At 43.6% G+C, this 23,947-nt stretch overlaps 2 protein-coding genes across 2 annotated transcripts; one reads left to right on the forward strand and one right to left on the reverse strand.

Moving 5' to 3' along the window:
- Window positions 1-4,059: 4,059 nt before the first annotated feature.
- Window positions 4,060-12,014, forward strand: LOC144144561 (P2X purinoceptor 7-like). Its single transcript, XM_077676071.1, has 4 exons — window positions 4,060-4,608; window positions 5,311-5,526; window positions 6,807-6,966; window positions 11,696-12,014. Exons 1-4 carry the CDS (start codon window positions 4,379-4,381, stop codon window positions 11,732-11,734), a joined length of 645 nt encoding a protein of 214 aa, XP_077532197.1. The 5' UTR covers window positions 4,060-4,378; the 3' UTR covers window positions 11,735-12,014.
- On the reverse strand, window positions 8,433-21,566 carry LOC144144560 (uncharacterized). Its single transcript, XM_077676070.1, has 6 exons — window positions 21,375-21,566; window positions 21,010-21,196; window positions 19,159-19,398; window positions 17,088-17,259; window positions 14,152-14,300; window positions 8,433-8,734 (listed from the first exon to the last, which is right to left on the reverse strand). The coding sequence occupies exons 2-6, from the start codon at window positions 21,167-21,169 to the stop codon at window positions 8,541-8,543; spliced, it is 915 nt and encodes a 304-aa protein (XP_077532196.1). The 5' UTR covers window positions 21,170-21,196; window positions 21,375-21,566; the 3' UTR covers window positions 8,433-8,540.
- Between the last annotated feature and the right edge of the window lie 2,381 nt (window positions 21,567-23,947).

A 23,947-nucleotide genomic window follows, 5' to 3' on the forward strand; every position in this document is an offset into this window, starting at 1 on the left:
AAGCGCGGTATGGCGATTACTGAGATATCTAAAATGCCCGTGCAATGATGACGTCGGATGCCAAGCATGTTGTTTCACACAACCAAAACCGAAACCTGTTTGAATGCAAATCTTGGACATCGTTCGATCACGTAGCACCTTTACCTGACGTCACGTCGGTTAGTTGGTGAGGCCGCCGCAAACCCCGCATGATATTTTTTCTTCTTTCAGGCTTTATAAAATATATACGCGTTATCGCCCGGATAAACGTTCATTTGTGTGTTCATTTGAGCCAATCTACCCAGTGCAAGCAAAAACGGATGCAAGCAAAAACGGGATCAAAAATTTTTTTTTTATCATCAGCTCAAAAACGGTATTGCGCAAACAAGCTGAGTAGCGCAAAAACAATGCCTTGTCGGTCCAGGTGAATCAGCGAGAATGCCAGCCAAAAGTATTAAAGGGATAAATGACGCATCAGCCTCTGTGGACACTGGCTAGGCTACATGGGCCATCGAATTTTCGCCTGACTCTCCTGAAACGTTTTCCTTGTCATATCAGCGCTTTTCAGATGCGAAGCATCTCATGCTCGGGGCTGTGTCCCTCCCTCCCTCGTCGTTGTCCGCCTTCCGCATCCTCACTGTGCATGCCTGCCCAGGCACCGCTGATGATGATTGTGGCAGGATGCCCCTAGGGATTGGCCAACCAAACAATCCATCACGAGATAGCTTCGCGTTCAACCACCGTCGTCATTTTCCCGTAGGGGAACCCTGAGTAGTATGCGAGGCATTCCTCCTCTCCTCTCCGACGCTCCTCTCCTCTCCGGCATTCTTCCTCTCCTCACCGAAGCTCATCCCCTCTCCGCGATTGCGTGACGAATGGCAACACCTGCGGCTTTGCGCGAGATAATGCGAAGCAGCTTAGGGTTAGAGACTCGACGGTAGCCGCTGCATACTCCGCTGGGGGTGCCACTGTAGCTCCCGGGTATAAATGACGCGCGCGCGCGCGCGCCCCGCTCCCCCCATTCTCCTCCCGCAATACCGCGATAGAACTGAAAACTAATGAGAACTTGAGTCGACCCCATGGCTGCTTCGCATACTACTCAGGGTTCCCCTAGATGGTGAAATTTTTTTCCTTCGTTGTTGCTTGGATGAACGCGTAAGCCGTAGGAGGCATAAAAGCCTATATTCATCTTCGTGCGAGTTGTAGACACAATCGAAAAAAAAGATGGGTCAGGTTTAAGGCTTGAAAATTTAGTTATCGCGAGCGAAATGTGTCTTTGGCTTGCTTTTGCAAAGACGAGGTAGGCCACCTCCTCGTCGTGGCGCGCCTGCTCCAGCATAGGAACGACGTCCTCCAGTGAGTCAGCAGTGGAGCGGTGCCGCCTTAAGCCACTCTGCTGCTCCGGGAAGACGTCACGCTGGTCAGCTATCCAGTGCAGGCGGACCAGGACGGGGCTTTCTATGAGCTTGCCGGTCGCCGACGTGAGAGACACTGGCCGGTAGGATGCTGGCTCCATGGGTGGCTTACCCACCTCCTGCTATTATGACATACATACATACATACATACATACATACATACATACATACATACATACATACATACATACATACATACATACATACCAAAAGACAGACAGACAGACCCGCAGGCCAAAAAGACTGTCGTCCTAAAAGAATTATAGCGATGCTTCACTCCGTACGGAGTCATTCGCGCCTCGGAGGTGTTGCTGCGCTGATTGCTTTTCTTAATTTCACAAACAGTGTTGGGGTAAGTTATCCGCAACAGTTGATTACGGCCGTACATGCGGGCCAGAGCACGGAGCTGCGGAAGCAGCGCATGGAGCATGAAAGGGGGCGTTTCGCGCGTCGAGCGTCTACCGCCGGCAGCCTGGTTAGCCGCCGTGAGTAATTGCGTTTCCGAAAGGCACCACGCGTGCTTCGCACGCTTTAATTGCACCTAGACTTGACCGACCACGCGGGCCTGCCTCTTCCACCAGAGGTGGTGAGGGCGGCCGGAACCGCTCCGCGTTTGCGCAGAGTCGGCTTCCGTCGCGTTTACACCGGCTCTTTCGGCGTCCACTAGGTTGGCGAGCGCTGTTCACGGATGCGCGCATTTTCGTTCAACTCGCGAGGCGAAGTTCGAATAGAGCGCTGCCTGAATATCATTTATTCTCGCACGCACGGCACTCACCCGTTCACATGCGCGCGCTCCCAGCAACGAACGGGTTCAGCATTAACGGATGCTGAATGGGGCTGTAAACGTCTGTCGCTCACTTTTCGCGAGAAAGATGTGTTTTGAAGAGCGGAGTTTCAATTTCGCCGTTCTTCCCAGGCAGTTTGGTGATGTCGTCTTTCGCGGCCATCGGGAGGGCTCTCCTAGAGGAATTTTACAGAATGCGCAGGTTCCAGCTTTTAAAGCGAAGCTTTCTATGCCTCACTGATGGGGTTCGATGTCCGAGTGCACTGCACAAAAGTGCACTCGGACTGCACTCGGACTGCACTCGGACTCCGAGTGCTCTGCATAAAATTCACTGCATAAAAGCCAGCTTTACACGGGGTTTCACAAAACATTGATGATGGTGAGCGAAGCCGCATCGAGCGCCTCAAGAAAAAAAAAAGCGCTTTTCGTGTTCGGAATCGAAACTTGGTCCCTTACGTTGTAAAGCCGACGCCTATCTGATTGCGCCATTCCGACGCCATCGAGGGAGTCTGGATTTTGGACTTTGACTTTCACTCAATCGCTGGGGGGGAAAGCTTCGTGTTTTAAAAATCTTTCTCTTGGCAAAGATGCTTTTCATATTTTCGTTCAACTGTTTTTTTTTTATTTGTATTTCAACTTTTCACGGTAATTCTATAATGGCGACGACACCTGTTGTGCCACTTTTGGTCGGCCCTTCTAACCCTTTCGACAGTTTCTGGATACCTGTTGGCTTAACTGTGGCCTTGTGGAGCCGTGAGTTGACTAAGGGTGTTCCAACCGCCATCGGGAGTTGCTCTGGGCACCACTGTGCTGACCCAAAATGTTCCACCACGAATTCGTTCGAGGCGATGTTGATCCCCCCTCCCCCCCAGCATACTGGCACGCCCGCAAGTGGGACCGTTTGTGCGGGCCTTCAAATGTTAACATTAGGTCCTCACGAATACGGTGTCGCTATACAATAACGTTATAATGGCCACCGGAAATGTTTTGGGTAATATTCAGAGCATAACGTATTATAAAAATGCGATGCGAACGGAGGTGGCTTCCCTCACGTCATTAAAACAGCTCGATGGCAGCTGAAAAAACTTTCAAATTTTCTAATCATACTAAAACTTTATATTGCCCCAAAAAGTCAAACAAAAATTACGATAGCTGAACGTAAGTGCAAAACCCCTAACTGGCAAGCTTAGGGTATTTGCGGCGATTAATTAGGACTATGTGCTGCCCATTTTGTTCATTTTGCGTGCAATACATTCATAGCATCTAGAAGTCCTATAAAAAACGTCGACGTGCCTACACAGTGGCATTCACAACCTGAAAATGCGGTGAGCTGGCGGACAGAGATACTATTGCACTTCCTATGACCTACAACGCTCATTAGTATTCACCGCTTCATACAGCCTTTGCCTGGTACACGAGGTTTAATACCAAGTACACATTAGGAGCACAACGTCCCAATGAATCAAGCCTTATACTAACGTATATGCCCATAGTCATTTTTTTGACGATATATTCGCCTGAATACTGGTGAGTGTTGTAGGTCGTAGTGAGCGCGATAGTACGTAAGAACGATACCACGTTACAAAGAACAAGCCTTTTTTTGTTATATCAAGCAAGAATTTTTCTTCCAAGACCTTATGGCAGTTCAATACTGAAGAACACAAAAAAAAAAACGCACCCCAAAAGCCATTCTTATCTAATGGCTTCCCAAAGCATCGTCGGATCCTATCATTACCTTTACAACGGTACACATAGCGTACAGTATAATAAGGAAGGAAGGAAAGAAGGATAATACAGTGTATGAAAGGCAGGGAGGTTAATCAGGTTACAGTCCGGTTGGATAACCTACACATGGGAAGTGGGGAAGGAGGGTTTTAAAGGAGCCATGAAGAGAAAACAAAAGTTTGTTTTATTCGAAAGATTAGGTGTTTCATAGTACCCCAAGCGCTTTCCCGGAATCGAATGATGCTTTATTCACTGAGAAATAAGGCAATTTAAGCCAAAATTTTAAATCTCCCGCTAAAATTGCACATTTGGTCACGTGAGCATTTGGCGTCACACGGGCCGGTCCATGAAACAGATACTCAGTATGTCGACTCCATATAGCACCCACACGCGGGGATCAAACAGGAACCGGAAACCGAGACGGCGGCCATTTTAAAAATACTAGTAACACCTAGTGCACACACAGCTCTAGTCATGGAATCGCCTCCACCGGACAACGAAGCTCTCGCCGAGGAGCTCGGGCTTCCATTCAACGACCTGACACCGCTTGAACGCTCAATGCTTTTAAGTGCACGAGCGGCAGGAGTCGTCGGATATATGGATGGGCCGGAAAGTGACCATTCCGCGACACCCTCAACGGGTGAACGGCCAGCCGTCGGCACCGCTGCCTCGCCACCCCCGTCGCGACGGACGAATACAGACTGGTACGTATGTGCCGTATTTTTATTCAGTAGCGGTATCGCTTATGCCAGTTGGCTGGTGTCGTGTATGGAAAGCCGTTCGCGCGAGCTCTCTGCTCCGATCAGAAAGATACGAGCGTCAATGCGCGGTGTGTACGGTATTTTTTTTCCAAGCTCAGAGCGCCTTGAACGTAGCAATGGCAGCCTTTTGTTTCTGCATTTTCTTTTGGGAACTGAATTAGTTCGGCCGTGATATGTCGCTAGTGCGTAAGGAGTGCAGCCTGCCAATTTAAGTGTACAACACTGCAGTGCAGCGATGTAAGACATGCAAGCGCCTTCTGACTGTCGTACATCGGGGAAGGCCAGCTGCGGCAGCGCAACCCCTGTCAAAGCGCGCTCCTGCGTGCGCGATAAGAATATCTCGAGCCCTCCCCCCTCCCCCTCGATTCTCGCTTTGACCCAAAACTCAGGCGTTTCCCACTCCTCCCTCCTTCTCACTTCTAAATGTCATATTTTCTCGATTTATCTCACCTACTCCAATTAATATCTCCCTCCTGTATTGAAAATGGAGTACAAAAATTCGAAAAAAATGGCGAATATGGGCTTCAAATCTGTGTACCCTTCTAGGCAGGACAGGTGCAGTTCCAAAAATTAAGAAAATACTACACTTTGGGCACCCCTGATGCTCCTGTCATGCTTAGAATGTTTTCTTGCAATTTCTTTCAGGTGTGACTGCAAACACTGCGAGGTTCTTGCGAATTTCACCGAGATCGAATGCCTGTGCTGCACGGAGCTTGGAGAAGAGGCCCAAGCATTGCATTTTGAAGAATGCATCACGGAGCACCCAGATTTTTCTATTCTTTGTTTAAATATGGCTGTACTCCGTGTTGCATACTTTGAACTGCGTGCTAGAGGAGATCACATGGACAACGACATTCACAAGTGACGTGTTTTTTTGGTATTGCATGGAGTCAAATGCAGCAACCATGGAGGGTTTGGAAAGGCGCACAAAGCAGTCCACAATTCATTGGTGTAGCCTAGTGCACATGAAAATGCCTTGTAGCTTTTCTTTAGTGCGAGAGCACGAGATGCACCCTGCCTGAAAAAGGTATGATTCGGAAGCTGCCTGAGCAAAACAGTGCAAGGCCACAAGAAAGAGGACTTTCTCCATCAGTAGGCAATGCCAAGCAGGGTGGGCATGCGCCCGGTGGTTTGTCTGGCACCAACCCTTCTCTTTCTTCTCTCCTCTCCTCTTTCTTCCCCCTTGTCCAGCTCTAGCTGTGACATGCATTGGCTTGGCACATGTTCCTTCTAGCTCTTGCACAACAGCTCTGCTTTTTGGCAGTGGTATATCACTTGCTCTGTGCACTTCTATTTTTTCCCCTTACCCTGGGTGAACTGCTATGTACATGGCAACATAATGAAATGGTTTAAACGAGTTGCACAAGATGCATAGCCTGGGGTCCCCGTCTTGTCATTTTACATCCCAAAACCCACCCTGCGATGCATGTCGATGTTCTGATGTAGTTGCCAAGTAACTGTCTTTGAGTGTTGTCCATCCTTTTAGAGAAATCAGTATGCTCAAATGGCTTTATGAATATTTCATTTGGGTATTGCTGGCAAAAGAAAGTGGGTTTATATGAAAAGCCGACCAGAGTGGTTATCATGCTGTGATTGGAGAAACTTGAGGGTAACGCCATGCTTTCCTTATCTCATTTGCGTTTCGGGTGTTCATGCAACACACAAATAAATACCTCTTTCTTGGGAAGGCCTACAGAAGACGCAGAAGTAAAACAAAATAATGAATGCAGAGACCAGCACAGAGGAAAAGGAGGTGTTACTTGTTCAAAACAGATCGTTGCACATCAGTCCATAATGCGTGGAAAAAATATATTGCAGCGTGGGTGTAACAAGGTTTTGCCCATCACTACCACCCAGTTATTCCAGTAGTAATTGCATACACTTAAAAAGAGACCCGTGTGCGAATATAATATCTTAATAAGCAAGGTCCCTTCACGAAAGCATCTCCACAAGAAAAAGACATCCCGTAACTTAAAGAGCAGCAGTTGCCTCTTTGTTTCTTGCGCAAGGTTCAAAAGCCATATTTTGTCTACTGCCATCCGAGAACATCCGAGATGCTGTTTTGCGAATGTAGCATTGGCTTATTTTGCACAGGCTGTTTGATGAGTTTTATTTCATGTTATGTATATTTCTTTCCCTAGGAGGTATCGCTATACTGCATACCGGCAGTTTGTGCGTTGGGTGTGGGGGCGGCTGCCAGGAGGTGTCCGTTTCGTGATCCCGTCCTGTGTGGTGACGAAGATAAGGGCTTCGTTCCCAACAGAAACACCAACAGGATTCAAGTACCCTAGGTACCCCACGGCAAGTATTGACGTTTATTTACCGTCACTGATTAAAACAATGATATCATGGATTAAATTACGTTCATTAACACCAGGTAAATTAAACAAACTATCAGAACATAAAAAGTCATGGCACACCTAAAAACAAGCACAACTCGGTAATGTATGAACCCTCACATGTGGTATGTCATTTGGATAAATAATAAACTTTCACAACTGACAGGTTGCAGTGCTGCATGTAAAAAATAATGAACATTTTCATAGACACAGTAGATAAATTGCAAACTTCCATACAGCAGAGATGACACTCCTAATAAAAGTCGCAGTAACATGTCATGTTTCTGCCATCACAGGTACAATCTCACTTTATGAATGAACTTCTGCAGCAGAGGCATAATGCTGCACTTTAAAACCATGGTGTAAATTGAAAAAACTAGTCTTTGGTCACTTACTTAAGGCTACTTCAGTGTCCGAAAGATGTCTTCAGACAAAACGGATGAGAAATATTGGGCAGCTTTCAAGTTTCATGCTACACAATGACAGCAGTGGTGCAAAAGAGGAAAGAAAAAGTTAATACTTTGTGAACTCCACATTAGCATTCAAGTGGTGAGGCCAGACAAAACTGCAGGCACCACTGCAGTTGCGCAGTTGTTTCTTCGAGTGTGACTTCAGTCGGTCACATGATAAGGAATTGATAAGAATAAGGACCTGTGACCTGATAAGAAACCAACGAGAAGACGGCTGATGGTAATTGTGTTAAAATGGCCATCGTTTTACTGGGAGAAAGCAGCCCACAGAAATTGTTTTTGGTCTTCATGGCCTCTACAAGCCAGTGACCATTATCACAACAAAAGACTTTCATAAAGAAGTAAGATGGCACCCCTAAAACAAAGAAACACAAACTTGCAGTTTTTTCGGCCATCACGTCTGCATTCACACGTGGAGACAACATGCTTCGAAAATAAAAGAGTAATGCTGCACTTAAACAACAATAAACAGTTTCTCAGGAGCACTGGATTAACAGTAAACATTTGTGACTGAAATATTGTTGAGCATAGAAAAAATGAAGTCCCAAAAACATGTAATCATTGAACTGTCAGGTTCATGAAATCGAGGGTTGGACGGAAGGCCGTCTGGGGGCCGAAACGCCTTTTTTGGATTGTAAACATTCCTGGTCGGTGCCAGTTTTTATTGTCGTGTCAGGTTGATTCATGCCTGGATAACCATGTCACAACAGTTGTGATGCTGCACTTAAAAGAAAAGTCCCATTCATTTTTCCTGGACAGAAAAAGTGAAGCCACACCTCTAAAAAATTAACGGTTACTTTTGTACCTAAGTGAAGAACTTGGACATTCGAACGGTGATGGTGGGATTTAAAAACACACAAAAAAGAACTTCATCACAGAAACGCGAATAAGTTACAAACTTTCATAGAATGAGCATGGCAGTACACTTTAAGAAATGCAGTAAATGGACCTTGAATTATTGAAACAGTGAGGAGTTAGCAGCCAGGAATAAAGTCGAAACTTGAGGAAACGGATCTTGCAGTTTTACGAGAAATCTGTGGAACACAATTCGAGAGGTGTTGCCGCATCACTCGGGATGCAATGTCGGCTTCTTGAACCGCTTCCTGCGTTCTACTGCTGCGTGAGCTGCGCTTCCTCCTTTCTGGGCAGACTTAGAGAAAGCCGGTGGGGCTTTGGCTGGAATGCTTTTTTTGGCTTCTTCAAATGTTTGCCTTGAAGAGCATAGCTGAATGACAGCATTGTGAAGGTCTCGCACGTAACCTAAAAAGAGAAACACACATGTTCTATGAAGGGTCCATGAAAAAAAATACAAGTGTGGTTCATCAAAAAGACCCCTTTGTCCCAATAACAATGATACCAGTTTTATCTAAAACTTCGAAAGAATACCAGAAATGTTGAAGAAGACATGTTTGAGGGTCCCGTTACAGTCCGCGGACTCTGGGACCCTCTTCTGTATATTAATATGCTTGTATACCTGTACTCAAAAATAAATTTGATTTTGATTTGAAAAAAAAAAGGCAGTGGGGACTCTCTAGCCACTTTCCAGGAAATTTTTATGATGCCACAAAATCTTGTTGGTGCAATTGGTGGCTGCTGAACCAACCCATCACTAAGATACGTGACTGGACGATTGTAGTGGGGCCTTTAGTACCATGTGATCGCATCACTTGGATGCTAACGTGTGGTTAACACCCTGATAACTGTCTTTAGTGCTGGCCCATATGACGTCACTCGCGCCCATAGCGTGTCACTGTAGCACAAAGATGTTCGTTGTACGTGAGATTTTATGCCATTGAAATAACGTATATTTTGACGGTCACGCATGTTTTGTCCGTTATAAGCGAAAGTTCGTTTTAAGTGGGGCCATTATATGTGGGCTCGACTTTTTAAATCTGGTTGCTTAGGGGGACACTGATGTGAAATAATTGGTTATTAAAATCTTATTTGGGGCTGGACTGTGCAGTTCAGCCCCTATTAGGCATTATTTTATTATTTAGCCTCATGTATATTGGTGATGGGCGGCAGAACACCGAACAAACCCTCTGCAATTTGCAGCCACCGTGGCAACTATCATAATGATGTTTTTTTATGTCAAACTGTTATCCGTCTTCATGCGATGGCAGTTTTAAAAATGTTGATCTTCACTCACTCTATGGTTGTCCATTTGAGTTTCATAACAATGTTTCCTTTTGGTTTGTTTACGCACAAGCTGCACATGCTTAACGTGCTCGTGATTTGCTGAACTTAGCCCTACATATTTGTGAGTGTGCCATCACAGCCTCCACCAAATCAGCAGAAAGTGTAGTGCGAGGGAAATGAAACCTTAGAACGCACGTTTTCTTCTTCTTGAAATTGTTTATTTTCATGCTTCTTTTGTTCCTGGCAGTAGTACATATACTAGCAGTGAAAATAGCTAGGTGTTTTAACTCTTTCGCTACCGCCGGAAAATTGACTAATTTTAGGGGTCCAAGAAAACATTTTTTTTTCCTGCTAAAAAATTGGTAAGGCAGTAATTGCAGGAACACAAAATGCAGATTATTTAACGGCCTTTCCAATAACAGCAGTTTTTCAAAGGTTTTTATATATCATAGTTGTAAAAAAAATATCAAAATCAAAATTTCTGTCAAGTTGTCGAAAAAAATGACAAAAAAGGAGTTGTGTTTATCAAACCACCGGTAGTAGAAAAAAATTAGAATATATATTTTGTAGGGAAACATTTCAAAAGCACGCCCTAGAAAAAATGTCGACTTTCGCGGAACAGTTTGTCAGATATAAAAAAAATATGTTAGCATGCACGGTGGTAGTGTCATGCGGTGAAGCCCAACCTCCAATTCAAAATGTGCAATTTCGGGTGGTTTCCTGGAATAAACCTGGTGGTTTGTCATTATCAGAGGCATCAATTTGCCCCCACATAACGTAAAAACATCATGTCAATGGCTGACTTTTCATTTACAGCGAGCACAATATTTGGGACTAGCACGCGATGCGGAAAAAAAACATGCATGAAGTTGAAAACGGCACGCCGTCGCTGATGCTTGTTGTCGTTCACGGTCAGTTATCTCTCAAAACATAAAGCTGAGCTTTATTATCATCTTCTTACTCGCAATTGTAGCCTTGCTCGCAAAAATGAGGTACGATGAGCTAGAATCGTGCCCTCCGATCTTTGGCCGAGTAGCAGTTGCGCGATGAAAAAGATCAGCACAACGAGCCTCCTCTATTGCAGCGCCACCTAACATTTTTCAAATGAAACAGTACAAAAACTTCTCGGAGACTCCGTCCGAATAGACAGTTCAACTAAGTAGCAACATTAGACACCCGGATATACCCTCGCATGGAAACGAAACTGGAAGTCGAACAGCTGGCAGTGTAAGGCCAGTTTGAAGCGCTGTCCTCGGCGGAACAGATATCTGGCGACTGGGTGTGATCTTTTGACTTGCATCTGAAGTTCTTATCGCAGAAATCGGGTTAGGGTTCGGTGAAATCAGGAGCAGCATGCTTTGCTCGAGGATCAGTCGCGGACGCTCAAGGTGCAATGGCAGGTAGCCTTGAAGTTGGGTAACTGCGTAGTAGCGCTAAATATGAATTTCGCGATGCAGAAACGAAACCGAAACTGTTGTAAACTGTTTGCGAATGGTCCTGGGGTAAGTAGAACTACCACAGTACTTAGAACAACGTGCGCAAAGGCAATAAAACTGCCTAAAATCATAAAGTAGCTTTGCAACCAGGCACTGCTTGACATTTTCAGACGACTTCTAGAATTATTACTGTCAGAGCGTGAACCGGATGATTGAAAATCGTTTGCTAGTTCCCCATTCACGCCCTGATAGCAAAAAACAAGCGCTGGTGCAGAGTAATTACGAGTTGCACGCATTCTTCGTTGGTAGCCGTGACGCGCGATGACCACGCCCCTTTTCCACACCCAGGTGGTTCAAAAGCGTGTCAGAAATTCTGTTTCCGTAGCAAAAATGAAAACAAAACTGATTTTGAAAGGCCATTTTCTGATCTAACTCCGAACAGCTTTACTTGTTCGAGAAACGCGTGGAACGCTATGATAAGGTGCTCCCAAAAGTATCGATCAAATTGATCGATTTTAATAGGCGCGGTAGTGAAAGAGTTAAGTAGGTTTTCTCGTGCTACACAAGGCTTTAGTGTGCGACAAACAGGTGCACCTAGCACAAGGGTAGGCTGTCGTTTTAACTGCTTTTCACCTTGCTTCCCCAGGATCGCCGAAAGCATCGCTCCCAGCAGCCCTCGCCTTAGAATTACCCCTGCTGTATCCTCGCCCTCTATACAGCATCACTGGCTTCAGGAGGACCTTCAGTTTTGCCCACCTCAAGTGCCTGTGCGTAGCAGGACGTCACGTACGTGTTCTGTGTGACAAGAATAGTTCACTGCCATCCTGCTGCTGCATGATCAAAGTCCTGACAAATCCTACTGCATATCACACATACCGAGCAAAGAGTTGAATAAAACACTTCAGGTTCTCCACTCAAGCGAATGCTTGAAAAACTGGCACTTTAGATGAATTGGTAAGGGTGTACTGGGCCAGTGGATTTTTACACATAGCAAATATGTTACCACCATTACCATTAGCCTAATTGTGTCCTTTGCAAGGTAAAGGCATCTTTCGACAGATTTCCAGCAACTTCTATCACGAGCCTGGCGATCCCATTCTTTGACCCCGAAATTTCACAGTCATCCCTAATATCTATCTGTAACATCTGTACATGAGTAGCCTGTTTGTGTGGAATCAACTCATCTGCACGTCCATTCTCGGGCTTCCGGCACCATCTGAAATGGTGATGGTGGTAGTGGTGGTGTCTTTGGTAACACAGCTTCGTTGCAAATACCTAAAGTGTTTGATTGAGCCAGTGCATTCGCCAGTAGAGCAGAGGAGGCAGGAGTACATATAATTGGAATTGGATTGACAGGCTGCAAATTCTCCAATCTCTCCCTTGAGTCAGCGAACTAGAAACAGGTACTTCCTATCGCAGGCTATCCGGCCCTTTTCTTGTATTTCAGGCCATGGGTATGAGATCGGGAGAGGTGACGAGTAAACTTTTCCCTGCCTATAATATTTAAAGGTTTTAATAAAGGGGCCACGAAGACAATACAAGTTTGCTTAAATCAAAAGATTTAGTGTCTTATAGTGCCCCCAGAACTTGTCTTGCAGCAAACGATGCTCTATTCACTGAGACTTTAAAAAATTCAAAACAAAATGTTGGTTCTCCCATTGGATCATGTGATTCATGACCTCAACAATGGCTTATCCGGGGCAGGTACTTATGTGAACCTTAGTAGGCTGACTAGGGCTGCAGCGTATGGGAAAACGCCTTGTTACCATCAGTATGCCTACATGGTGCTCGGGACCACTGTCCGCACTTACTTTGTTTTTGCCCGTATTACAACTGGCTTATTTTTGTTGCGGTTGATATTAATTGTTTCATAAACCATTGCGTATGCTCGACAAACAGGGTCACATAAGACCATGTTGCTTGCGCCAGTTGGCCAGTGTCGTGTCAGACAACCTCAAAGTGCCGGACAGCTGTGTAGCTATAACAAGCATAGTGCACTGGTTGCTTGTATGTTTTTGTGTACTTGCATAGCTTCCATAAAAAGAACATGATTTAAATTTAAGCTCAAACAGCTCGTTCCTGCCTAACTTACATTTGCATTTGACAGCCTCAGCCAATCGCACAACTGTGCATAACAAGTCTTAGGTTCTTGAGGGGAAATGAGCTAGGGTGTCACATGGGCATTCTCTGTTTTCCTAATCATACAGCTTACTTGAGTTAAGTTAACAGTTAAAAGTCATGTCTGTGTTATTTTCACGAGGCAATCTTTTGAAGAAACCAAACTTGCATTTCGTCTTCATGGCCCTTTTAATTAAGGGGGCACATGGGTCTTTGGGACCAAAAAATTGCCCAAAAAAAGCATTTTCTTAGGAATAACTTTTCTTTCGATTTGCACAGTTTTTCCTCCACAAATTCCCTATGTGGAACAGTGCCACATACTTATAAAAGTCACATAGGCCCGATTTCACCAAGCAAATAATTATTTTCCTATAATTGTCCACTTTTTTGCCTTGAGTGGTATCGCAGTGACACAAAATTCTCGAGAGGCCCATCCCAGCATGTAGTGCAGCTAGGAACATCATTTCTTTTGCACTGTGAAGCTGAATGTCTAAACCATGCGATATGGGAAGCAGATTTTGCATTTTGTGTTTCAGTAGCTGTTTAATTACCATTATTTTTAATTGGTTAGCAGGAGTAGTTAAAATCCAGAAGTTAGAATTGATGTAAACTTCTATGTGATTGCAAAGCAAAAAAACTGCTTCCCATGTTTCATTTCCCACAACTTCTGCTATCTATTCATGTCTTGTTGACAATCTTTTGTTGAATAGTTTTTTCCTACTCTTCTAAAAAAAGTCAAGGAATTTTTTTAATTAACACAGAGGCTAGTTACCTCACATCAAAACTAATGACATATTTTAAATCAGCTGAAAAACTGACCAAGCCTATGAAGTTTCATCAGAATTGGTTGGAAAACAAAAGAACGTTTCTAAGACCAGTGTGCTTCCTTAAGATTGCTGCTGCATGATTAACAGCTATAGTAAACAAATAGAAAAATTTGCCACAATACTGAGATATCACCTGTGCCAAATAAAATGAATTTACCAAAGGTTGCAGGCGTTTTGCGTTCACTGGCCGTCACTGTCCCAGGTGTGGCCCTTGATGGTCTCACACGCCACATCGGGTCACCACTGGCTGTCTCAGCTTGCTTTCGGCTGGTGTTCTCGTTGAAGTGAAGAGCTGCTATGAGGGTCCTAGAAAAATAACCAATGTGATGTATATATATATTCATGGCATACGGGCAGTGCTTATAACTTTTTCATAAGTTTGCAATATCTGTAACTTTAATCTCGGAACAGTCTCTTTTTTTCTTAGCGTTCACTGATGTCCAATGCAGGAAGTGGCTGGTGAGGCACCAAGGCCACAACAGAAACTTCTTCAAGGGGTATGGTTCTCCAACCCCCTGGAGTTTTAAAAGAAAAAAAAATAATTTTCCCACTTTTTTTTTTTAGCAGGGAAGGCTGGGAATTGGGGACTTTTGACGTAAAACTGACTGTTGAGATATGGCTCTGCTCTAGCCAAAGATTGGATTTGAAGACTGGGAATTGCAAAAGCGAGAGATATTTAAGGCCCCAAAATCTAGCCAAATTCTCTCTAGTTTGAAGCATTTCACCCCTGATTAATTATTTAAACTTGCAGAATTACACTGAAAACCTAAACCTTGGTTACGAGGAAGTTTGTAGTGGCAAGCTAGGAACCTATTCAAGCCACTTTGGAAATTGGCAAACGTCCACCACTTAGGGTTGTTTCTGTTTTTGCTTTGTCCAAAAGGATGCTTTTATTTGTTCTACACGTGTTTTAGAGATGTAGATGTTTGATTATGTTGCTCTTTCTATGAAAGAAAGCCTTACTTTGACTGTAATGTGAACCCAAAATGGTGCACCACATTGGAAGGTGTTTTCGACTGCTTTGTTATATGGAAAGTTTGCAGTTGCAAAAGCAAAGTGTTAATTGAGGATGGATACAAAAGCCACTGCTGCCGACACTGTGCTCCGAGCAGGAGGTATAAAATCTTTCTCACAAAATGGCTTGGCCCCTCAAAGCTGCTTGTACTGCGTTTTATCTGCAGACTGACTCCTGTTGATTTCAACCTGACAGGGGAAGCTAGTTGTGACAAAAAAAAACCAGCAACGTACTTGAGGCAGCCAAGAACAGGCAGTTTGTATACCGATTCAGTGCATTGTGATGATGCAAGAATTCTGTAATACTTGACCTAGCATAGTAAGATGTAGCAGGACGTTCCACAGTACAATAACCCCACGTTTTCTAACAATGTAGCCTTAAACATAGTTCTTGCTTGAGGCAATGAAAGCCCCTAGAATTGTACTTGAGCTCATTTGAACCTTCACGCCAGGTAAGCAAGAAATGGGTGTGATGTATTTAGTAATTCTCGAGACTTCAACGTTCGTACTGATTTCTTCTGCATTATTTCACTGGGGCCACTTTTTTCTTGAGGTATTGGTACGAGATACTTTTTTAAAGCAAAGCTTTCTACCTCTACCAGCCAACGGTTCTTTCGTGGTAAGCAGGACAAGAAAATTCCAACGTGGCTGGGGAGGCGGAGGGCGCTTTCCACTCACGGATCACAGTGTAGATGGTGTGGCGGAAGGGCGCTATTGACCAGCGTTCCCCGTGCTCACCCCGGGGGGAACGTCAGCGGGACCCTTCCATCGGCTTTTTCGTCTGCTTTAGCGACGGTTGCTTTGAGCCTGATTTGGCGCAGCTTTGCGTCCATTGCGCGCTTACTTCGCACGGCTTGATTAACTTGTTCGACATCACCTCCTGGATAACCCGGACCCAACAGAATAAAGTGGTCGTACGGCAAAGAACGTTAAGGATTGGTTTGAAGGGCGGGAAAACAAAATGTAGAGACCACATACAGACATCTGGCCGCTAGAGAAACAAAAACCTTTTGCACACAGCTTGCCACGCATGGGACTGCATTTTTTAAATTGCTGAATACAAATTCGGTTGTGTTTTAACAGGTATTACAAAAGACTAATGGAGCAACTGGTTCTGATAAATAGCGAATGTGAAAGTTCCCTCAGCTTTCTCGCAATTCTCAAACTTACTAAACTATATTTAGTTTAATGGTATAAATGGGAATCGCTAAGCTCACATGCCAGATTGTTTCGGTGTCTGCGTTTGTGTCGCGTGGTGGTGTAGCCCCGGGCTAGCATATCGGGATGGCTAGGTTCTGCTGTCTCACCCTTCGAAAGACGCTCCTCTCCGTTTGCTTTCTCCCGACTCACGGCCGGGTTACAGCAGCGGCGTCCGCCACTCTAGTCCAGCCGTGGCTGACGCTGCTGCGTTCGGGATGGCGTCCCCGCGAATTCCAGTTAAAGGCTGGAGGAATCTCTGGTTTCACTCTTTCTAGAACCACGTGTGTGAATTTGAGTGACGTCGCATGGAGAATTGTTGTAGGTATCGTTTAAAGCTTTGCTTTCTGACCACCTTCACAGCGTAGATTGGAGCCAATTTTTATTTTTAATCAAGACTTCAAGATATTATAAGTTCCAGCTGAAATTCCGCATAACTATTTGAATGGGCATTTAGATTAGTCGATATCAGCCAGTCACATTAGTTAGACGTTACATGTCTTAAGCCAAAGTGCGGGAAAGTAGCTGGTGAGTCCTTACCCTTGCTTATGATTTCTTCAGTGTTTGACAAGTTTGTGGTACTTCTATGAAGCACTCTTTTGATTAGAGCAACGTTGTGTGTTGTCTTCATGTTCTCTTTAAATTAAATTGGAACCAGTGTTACTTTTATCAAGTAGTATCACCAACTCCATTTTCTGCTGATAGTTTTTCAAGTGAAGATGTCGCGGATTTCTGTCACATTTCATGTTTGTAAAGAAATGTGCATGTGCCACTTTGGAGCATGAAAAAATGTGCTACCTAGTTTATCTCTACCCACAATGAACATCTAGCCAGCTGCTGGTAAAATTTTTTTGGGGCTCAAGCTCCATGATGTCAACTCACCGAGCCTTCATTCCCTCGTATGTGAAAGCGGTTGACTTTGGTGCAAAATTATTTAGCACACTATGGAAAGATTCCAGTGCGTAGGTTTGAACATCCGGTGAGAGTTGACGTATGTCTTTCACGAGGAGTGGCGCCGTAACAATGCTCTTAATTTGCTTGTAAGCAGCAGAGTCTGAGGGAGAAAAAGCGATGCAAATTATGTGTACGCACATGCCATCACATGGGAGTGTGCAGTCATACACTCTGGCAAAGCTGCCTGTTCAGGTTATGGCAGGGAAGAAATGGTGGTGGATCGAAGCGAAGTTTTATATTTTTAACTTATAATTTACAACGTAAGACAATTTGCATTTGTCATTTGCTTCCAAGGTAAAACCCTACAGCATCAGCACATTGCAGGATCCTTTACAGGTATTGGATATCTAAAAGATAAAAGCTTGGACATTTGATATTCTGCTGTGACATTTTTTATTACATTGCTGCACCTTATGCAAGGGAGAGGAGATGGAGGCACCACAGCCACCTTCCAGTAAACAGGGTGACCCAGAGCTACAACACCCAGCACCATCTTTTGCAGATATGAAAAACAGTGAGACGGCTGCCGCATGCCACGGCATTCTGGTCTCAACTTGCGCTCCTCTCTTATAGCGCAGGGTGAGATGTACGAGTAGTTTATTTTTAGGTATAAAATGAGGTATAACATTTAGGTATTTTTAGGTATAAGTATAACATGCTCAGTAATACTGCCACACCAAGCAGGTGAACAAAGGCAGATTTACTCATCTTCGCTTTAGGGAAGGCAGCTCAATTCAACCTTACGTCACACCTGCAAGAAAAATGCACGTACAACACCTCGCGTATGTCTTCTCACATGCCCACATGACTTTCCCATAAAACCTCACATTTTGGTTCCTAAAAAATAATTGACCCTTCCCTAGTCCCAAAAAGAAACCGTTCTCACAACACACTGGGCTGCAAAAGTCCTGCATTACTCCATCTCAGTACACTTCTTGAAAACACTCTTTACAGCAGAACTACTTACTAGAGAGTGGCTCTGGTCTGTGCTAGTTGGTACATCTTCGATGGGAATCGGCTTGAATAAAACGAACACACTTGGGTTTCACATACGGGGTCAAAATATGGTGCTTTAAATGTGTAAATGGTTTCAACTTCATATTTATTTGTAGATACTGTAATTGCTGATGTCAGTAAATGGAGCGAGCATGAATACTTGAGAGTTGGACACCGATTGTTGGTTTGCAATTCATAACTTGGATTATACCATTGCTAAAAATATTCCTGGCGTGTCACCTGCACCACGTTGTTTGCTCTTCACAATTAATAGTTTGCCCCAGGACGGCCACTGTGAGACAATTACTATCCAACCTTTCCAGTCTGCGAATGAGGAGAATTGCTAGCTTTGTGATAATGCATCCCCTTATGAATAAACTTGAAGTTTTCGAGGTGCATCCCAATACACCACAAAGAAAAAGAAAAGAGTATGAAGAAAAATCCCAACAAGAAGGCCATCAGTGAAGAACTTTCAGTTGGAGGGAGGAGAGGGAGATTACATTTAATGAGCATATTGATGCAGGTCGTCTACTAGTATTAATTTCACGTCAATTAAATAGCTTGACTGCAGTGCAAATATTTCCTCCTGTGCATGTATAGACCTTTCATGAATTGCTGCCAATCATTAATTTTTTTAGTATAAGAGTCAAATGATTAAATTGTCTTTTTCGGACGTTGCAGAAGTTTAAAACTTTCTCTTAATGGCTGGCTTGGCCTGCCATTATCGCAGATGATTATGAGATGTAAAATGTTGATGTGAAAATCCTGCAAAAAATAGCAAAAGAAAATAAGCTTCATTTAGCTTTTCCACTGCTGTGCATGTGTTGTTACCTACCCTACAATTATAGACGGTTTTATCATCGTTTCCACAACACTTTTCATGTTTTCACATGTATTACACGCTGATCCTGTCACAAACCTAATGCCCAGTGTCGGTTTTCTTTCTGGTACTTCGCTGTAAAAAACTCCATAGCTTAAAGCAGTTGAAATGAATTCTACTCACCAGCAGTGAGCCATTCCAGGTGCAAAGGCCTGTGAAGGCACCTTTGGTAGAGGTCACTGTGCCCCTCATGTATCCCTAGTAGGTGATTCAGCATGCTCTGCCACGCTGCAGCAACCACGGCGCCATTTCCTTTGCTAGCAGATGCGCACCAGTATAGGTGATTGACAATGGCTGGCGTCCATTTGCTGATCATCATGCAGCCAGCTCTTTTTGAGGCCGCATTGAGTTTCTTCCGCAGTCCTACAAATTAACAGCAGTAAAAACTTATTACCTTCCAGAAAGGTGGGACACGAGGCACTGTAAAGGCGGGATTTGCAAGATTGTTGCCCCACAAGCAACATCAATTGATCATGAGCAAATTTCTTTCACCACGAGTTTACACCTGGTTATCTCTTTGAACAGGCAGCAAATGTAGGTCAGTTGTCGAATTTTCCTCCCTAAGAACAGCCTGAGCAAAACAACGGAATAAGCAAGAACGACAGAGGAAGTAGTGACTAACAACAAATTCGTTTGTTAGTGGTAACTCACTCAGCTATATTACTACGACTAGGAATGTTTTTCCAACTTGAGAACGAAAAAAGGTAAACTTTCAAATTTCATGCTAAAGTGACGCAATGTGGCCATGAGCGACATATTATGGGCCAGCACTAATGACACTTATTATAGTGGTAACTGTACATAAGCATTCAAGTGATACTGTAAACTAGAACTGTGGGCCCCACTAGAACAGCTGAGTCATGCTTCTTGACAACCAAGAATCTGTGGCGTAAAGAAATTATCAGAAAGTGGCTGGGAAGTCGACACTGCTTCATTTCTTCTCAGTTTTGTGTAGCGATATGAAAATTGACATATCATATATATTCCCATATATATATCGCAATGCTTTACTTTCGCTCCCCCTTTTTTATTTCATTCCTTTAATTTCACCATTTTCACCCTAGCATGCCTCACCGTTAGTGGGGCTAACGTTTTCACATTTCGTTCAAGTTTCTCTCTCTCTCTCTCTCTCTCTCTCTCTCTCTCTCTCTCTATTAGTAATAGTGTCATTCTTATCAGAACACAGCAGTACTTTGTAATGAAACAAACTTGTAATTTGTCTTTATGGCCTCTTGAAGCAAGATCTAAGTTTTCTGAAATTTTCAGCAGTGAAACAGTAAATAAACAAAGGTCAGTTTAAAATGGTACAGTAGTACAGTTGAACATCGTTATATAACAACAAACACTGATATCGTGAATTATCAACCATAGCGAACTAAATACGAACTTTGGTTGGCCAGGCTTTATTTGTGGCACTTATTCCATTTATAACGAAACCAAAACCTCAAAGGCCTCGCGATATCGGCTGTAATGAAGAAATACTTGATCAGCATGAGGCTCAAAACTGCAGAGCTAGCATAAAAAGCAAAATAAAAAGTTGAAAAACAATAATTATTCTTAATCGTTTGAAACGGTTGCCGAAATTTCGGTCGATTGGCACAACAGCACATTTTACTGCTCCGAAATAAGAACGCAGGCCTTATAAGAACACAGGCCTTATAGAACACAGGTCCGAAATAAGAACACAGGCCTACAGAACAGAACTTTGTTCTGTTGTAATGTCATGTTTGTATGTTTCCGGTCTAGTCCCTTGAAATGCCACAAAGAGACAGGTAAGGATTACCTTGTTTAAGTGGGTTCGAAGCCTAGAATAATGCGTTTTTGTTCTAGGATTTTTGCACGAGCCAGGCTGCTGATTTGTTAGAGCCGATTATTACTTGTACTGTTACAACGAATATTGCATATAAGAAACTAATTTGCTGCCCCAATATTACTTCGTTATAATGAGGTTCGACTTTATGAACATTACAGTACCTTTTGATACGTGCCAAACATCAAAGTAGTGCAGGATTTCAGGTTCCTTTTCTCTCATGTGTTTTTTGATCCCCGAGTGCCTATCAGTGGTGAGAGATTTCACCGCTATGCCTGAAGACTGGAGAAACTGAAGACCTCTGATCAAGCCTTTTTTTTCCATGTTTGAGCTGGCTTTTACATCTTCACTCTGGAAAAAAAATATAGATAGTTGCATAATATATATGCCATATACAGCAGATCAAATGGCAATGATGAACTTTGTCATAAGTCATAGGTTGACATCATGTAAAAAAAATAAGCCCAAGAATAGTGGTAATAAGAATAACTCTTTTGCTGATCGAACATAAAGCCTTCCTTGAAATTACCTCTCCCACTTGGATTTGCTCCGAGTGCAGAATTTTTCCCAGGCTTGCACAGAGGAACGAATATGTCAAGTATTTGGCACTGTGCCCCGGTGAATCGCATCGTCCATCACCACAGATATCCACGCTGCCACTCTTCAGCTGGGACAGCAATTCTGTCTGGTGCTGATGCCACACCTGCCAGGAATGAAGAAATAAAACCGCGTTTAGCCATGCAGTCGCATGTTAACACGGTTAGTACTTATAAGCAATTTAGTTGTCATTTTAGATTTCATTATTCCTCAAATGGCTACTACATTGCATGGTGGTTTAGCATCCATTGCAAAATAGTACACATAGGCATGTAATCTTGGCAAGCATTTTCCGTACAACAAGCATAGTGAAATAGTTTTACTGGTACAGCCTTTGTGTTACACAAAGCTTGTGTAAGAGAAAATGTTTTTGGAAAATGGTTTATGTCTCTTGTCACAAACCAGGCATTTGACTGCCACATAAAGGAGATACCAATTAGCTCTAATGCAGTACATATAGCAATCACCAAAAATGTCAGTCATTGAGTTCCCTGCACAAGGAGCCATGAAGACAAAATACAAGTTGGGTTTATCAGAAAGACTGCTTAGTCCCGATAACAATGATACCAATATCATCGCAATCTCCGAACAAATAACCGAGGTATTAAAGAAAACGTGTGAAGCAGTCGCGACCCCCTAGCCAATTTCCCGCAACTTCTCTATGACGTCACGGAACCTTGTTTGTGCGATTGGCGGCCGCCTAACTGACCTGTAGCGACGACACATGACTGGACGTCTGTAATTGGGCCTCTAGTTCCATTTGACCGCATCACATGAATGCTAACGTGCCGTTAACACGCTGAAAATTCTGTTTTTAGTGCTGGCTCATATGATGTCACTCTTCTCATAAGGCGTCACTGTGGCGCGAAATTTGAACGTTTTTCAATACTTCTTGCATTTTTTTCGTTAAAAAACATCTTTTGCGGCTGGAATGAAGCTGAGTTAGATACGGAATCTTAGTTCTTTCAAATTTTCTCTTCATGGCTGTTGTAGTCTTCTTCTGTTGTCTGCAGATTTTTGTTTTCCACATAATAATGGCAAATAGCATTTTTTATCAGTGCTAAGCGTGCAGTTATGCTTCATGCAAAGAAGACAAGGGTATACTAGCCATTGTGACCGCAGGGAGAAGGTATGCTGCTTGATATTCATAAAAAGCACGGTCTACAAATGTGTGCACTTCCATTATTTCAAGCAGCCTCAGTGTTGCGGTCGGACTTGCACCTGTGAAAAGAATGGCAGCTGCCAAGTCAACATTGCCCTTTGGTTTGCGGCCAACCGTTGGCTGGCTTGTCCAAATTTGCTGCTCCCGCTTGGAGCATGCATTGTTCCGACATGTGGTTGTTGCCGTAACACTGGTGCCGTTCAAACTTAGGGTCACTTCACAGGAGCGAGAAAGGCATGTCAAGCAGACTTTCAGAAGTGCCATTAAGCAGGTGTGGAAGACAAGGTAGTAGCCTGAGCTCGGGTTCTTGCTTGGTCCTTCTTCCAAGCTACTTCTGTAACATAAATAAAAAATGCATACTTTAACATTTACAGCATGATGATTGTTTTGCATGTTCTTTCTCGCTGCACCTCAATGGGCAAATATTGTGTTATATTGCACGGTCAACTGCACCTGAATAGGCAAATAAGCCTCTGCCCTATAAGCACAGCTAACCTAAACCAAACAACGGAGTTACTGAGGAATACAGAAGTTACCAGTGGCAACTCCCCAGCCACTTTCCAGCGATTTCTCTATGATGTCAGAAAATCCTCATTATGAAATTGGCAGCCACCGGTGACCTAAGCCACCACCAAGAAACATAACAGGATAATTTTAGTGACGGTCCTAGTTCTGCTTGATGGTATCACTTGAATGTGTACTTAGGTGCAGTGAACACGTGACGACAATGTTTTCAGTGCTGGCCAATATTATGTCACTCCTGCTCAAATTGCACCACTGTAGTACAAAATTATAAAGTTGATCAATATTCAGCGTGCTTTTTGATTGAAAAACATTCCAGGCACGAACAGAGCTCAGAAGGTTACCAAAGACTAGTTCTTTCAAACTCGACAAACGTGTACATTGCCTTCATGGCCAGTTAAAAATTCGCTTGTAACAGCTGCCTGCCTATTTACTGAAATGTGGAGCTTCGAAGCTATAGCGGCTCAGCATGACGTGGGGTCTCACTGGATTGCACCATTACATCCGTATTCAGGTAGTAGCACGAGGAGGGATATTTTCCTTTTTAAATTTCAACTTGTTTTCTCCTTTCAACTTTCAGTGCAGTGCACTATTTCTAAGAAAAAGCAAGGAAATCAAACTAACTTTTCTGCTTTCTGAGACAAGGTCAAGAACACCTTCCACAGTTGTTGCACCGTGTTAGCTATGTAGAAAACAAAATTACTCGCAACGATAGCTTTTAACATGCTTGAGTCGCAGTCCTGCGGACTGCAATTATCTTGGAATGCACCCAATATTTAATTGAAATCAGTGAGTGTGCATGCTTGTCTAAACACTTTTTT

The sequence above is a fragment of the Haemaphysalis longicornis genome, unplaced genomic scaffold (assembly GCF_048455015.1).
Source record: "Haemaphysalis longicornis isolate Haplotype H1 unplaced genomic scaffold, Haemaphysalis longicornis Haplotype H1 scaffold_7, whole genome shotgun sequence".
In the NCBI taxonomy this organism is placed as follows: domain Eukaryota; kingdom Metazoa; phylum Arthropoda; class Arachnida; order Ixodida; family Ixodidae; genus Haemaphysalis; species Haemaphysalis longicornis.

Bases quoted from the DNA above. Each gene is read 5' to 3' on its own strand.
- LOC144144561 (XM_077676071.1), top strand. From the start codon at position 4,379: ATGGAATCGCCTCCACCGGACAACGAAGCTCTCGCCGAGGAGCTCGGG. The intron at 4,609-5,310 runs GTACGTATGTGC...AATTTCTTTCAG, and splicing joins CGACGGACGAATACAGACTG to GTGTGACTGCAAACACTGCG. The intron at 6,967-11,695 runs GCAAGTATTGAC...TTGCTTCCCCAG, and splicing joins AGTACCCTAGGTACCCCACG to GATCGCCGAAAGCATCGCTC.
- LOC144144560 (XM_077676070.1), bottom strand. From the start codon at position 21,169: ATGGAAAAAAAAGGCTTGATCAGAGGTCTTCAGTTTCTCCAGTCTTCA. The intron at 19,399-21,009 runs GTACTGTAATGT...GTTAATTTGTAG, and splicing joins TGTTTGGCACGTATCAAAAG to GACTGCGGAAGAAACTCAAT. The intron at 14,301-17,087 runs GTGAGTTGACAT...TTATTTTTCTAG, and splicing joins TACGAGGGAATGAAGGCTCG to GACCCTCATAGCAGCTCTTC.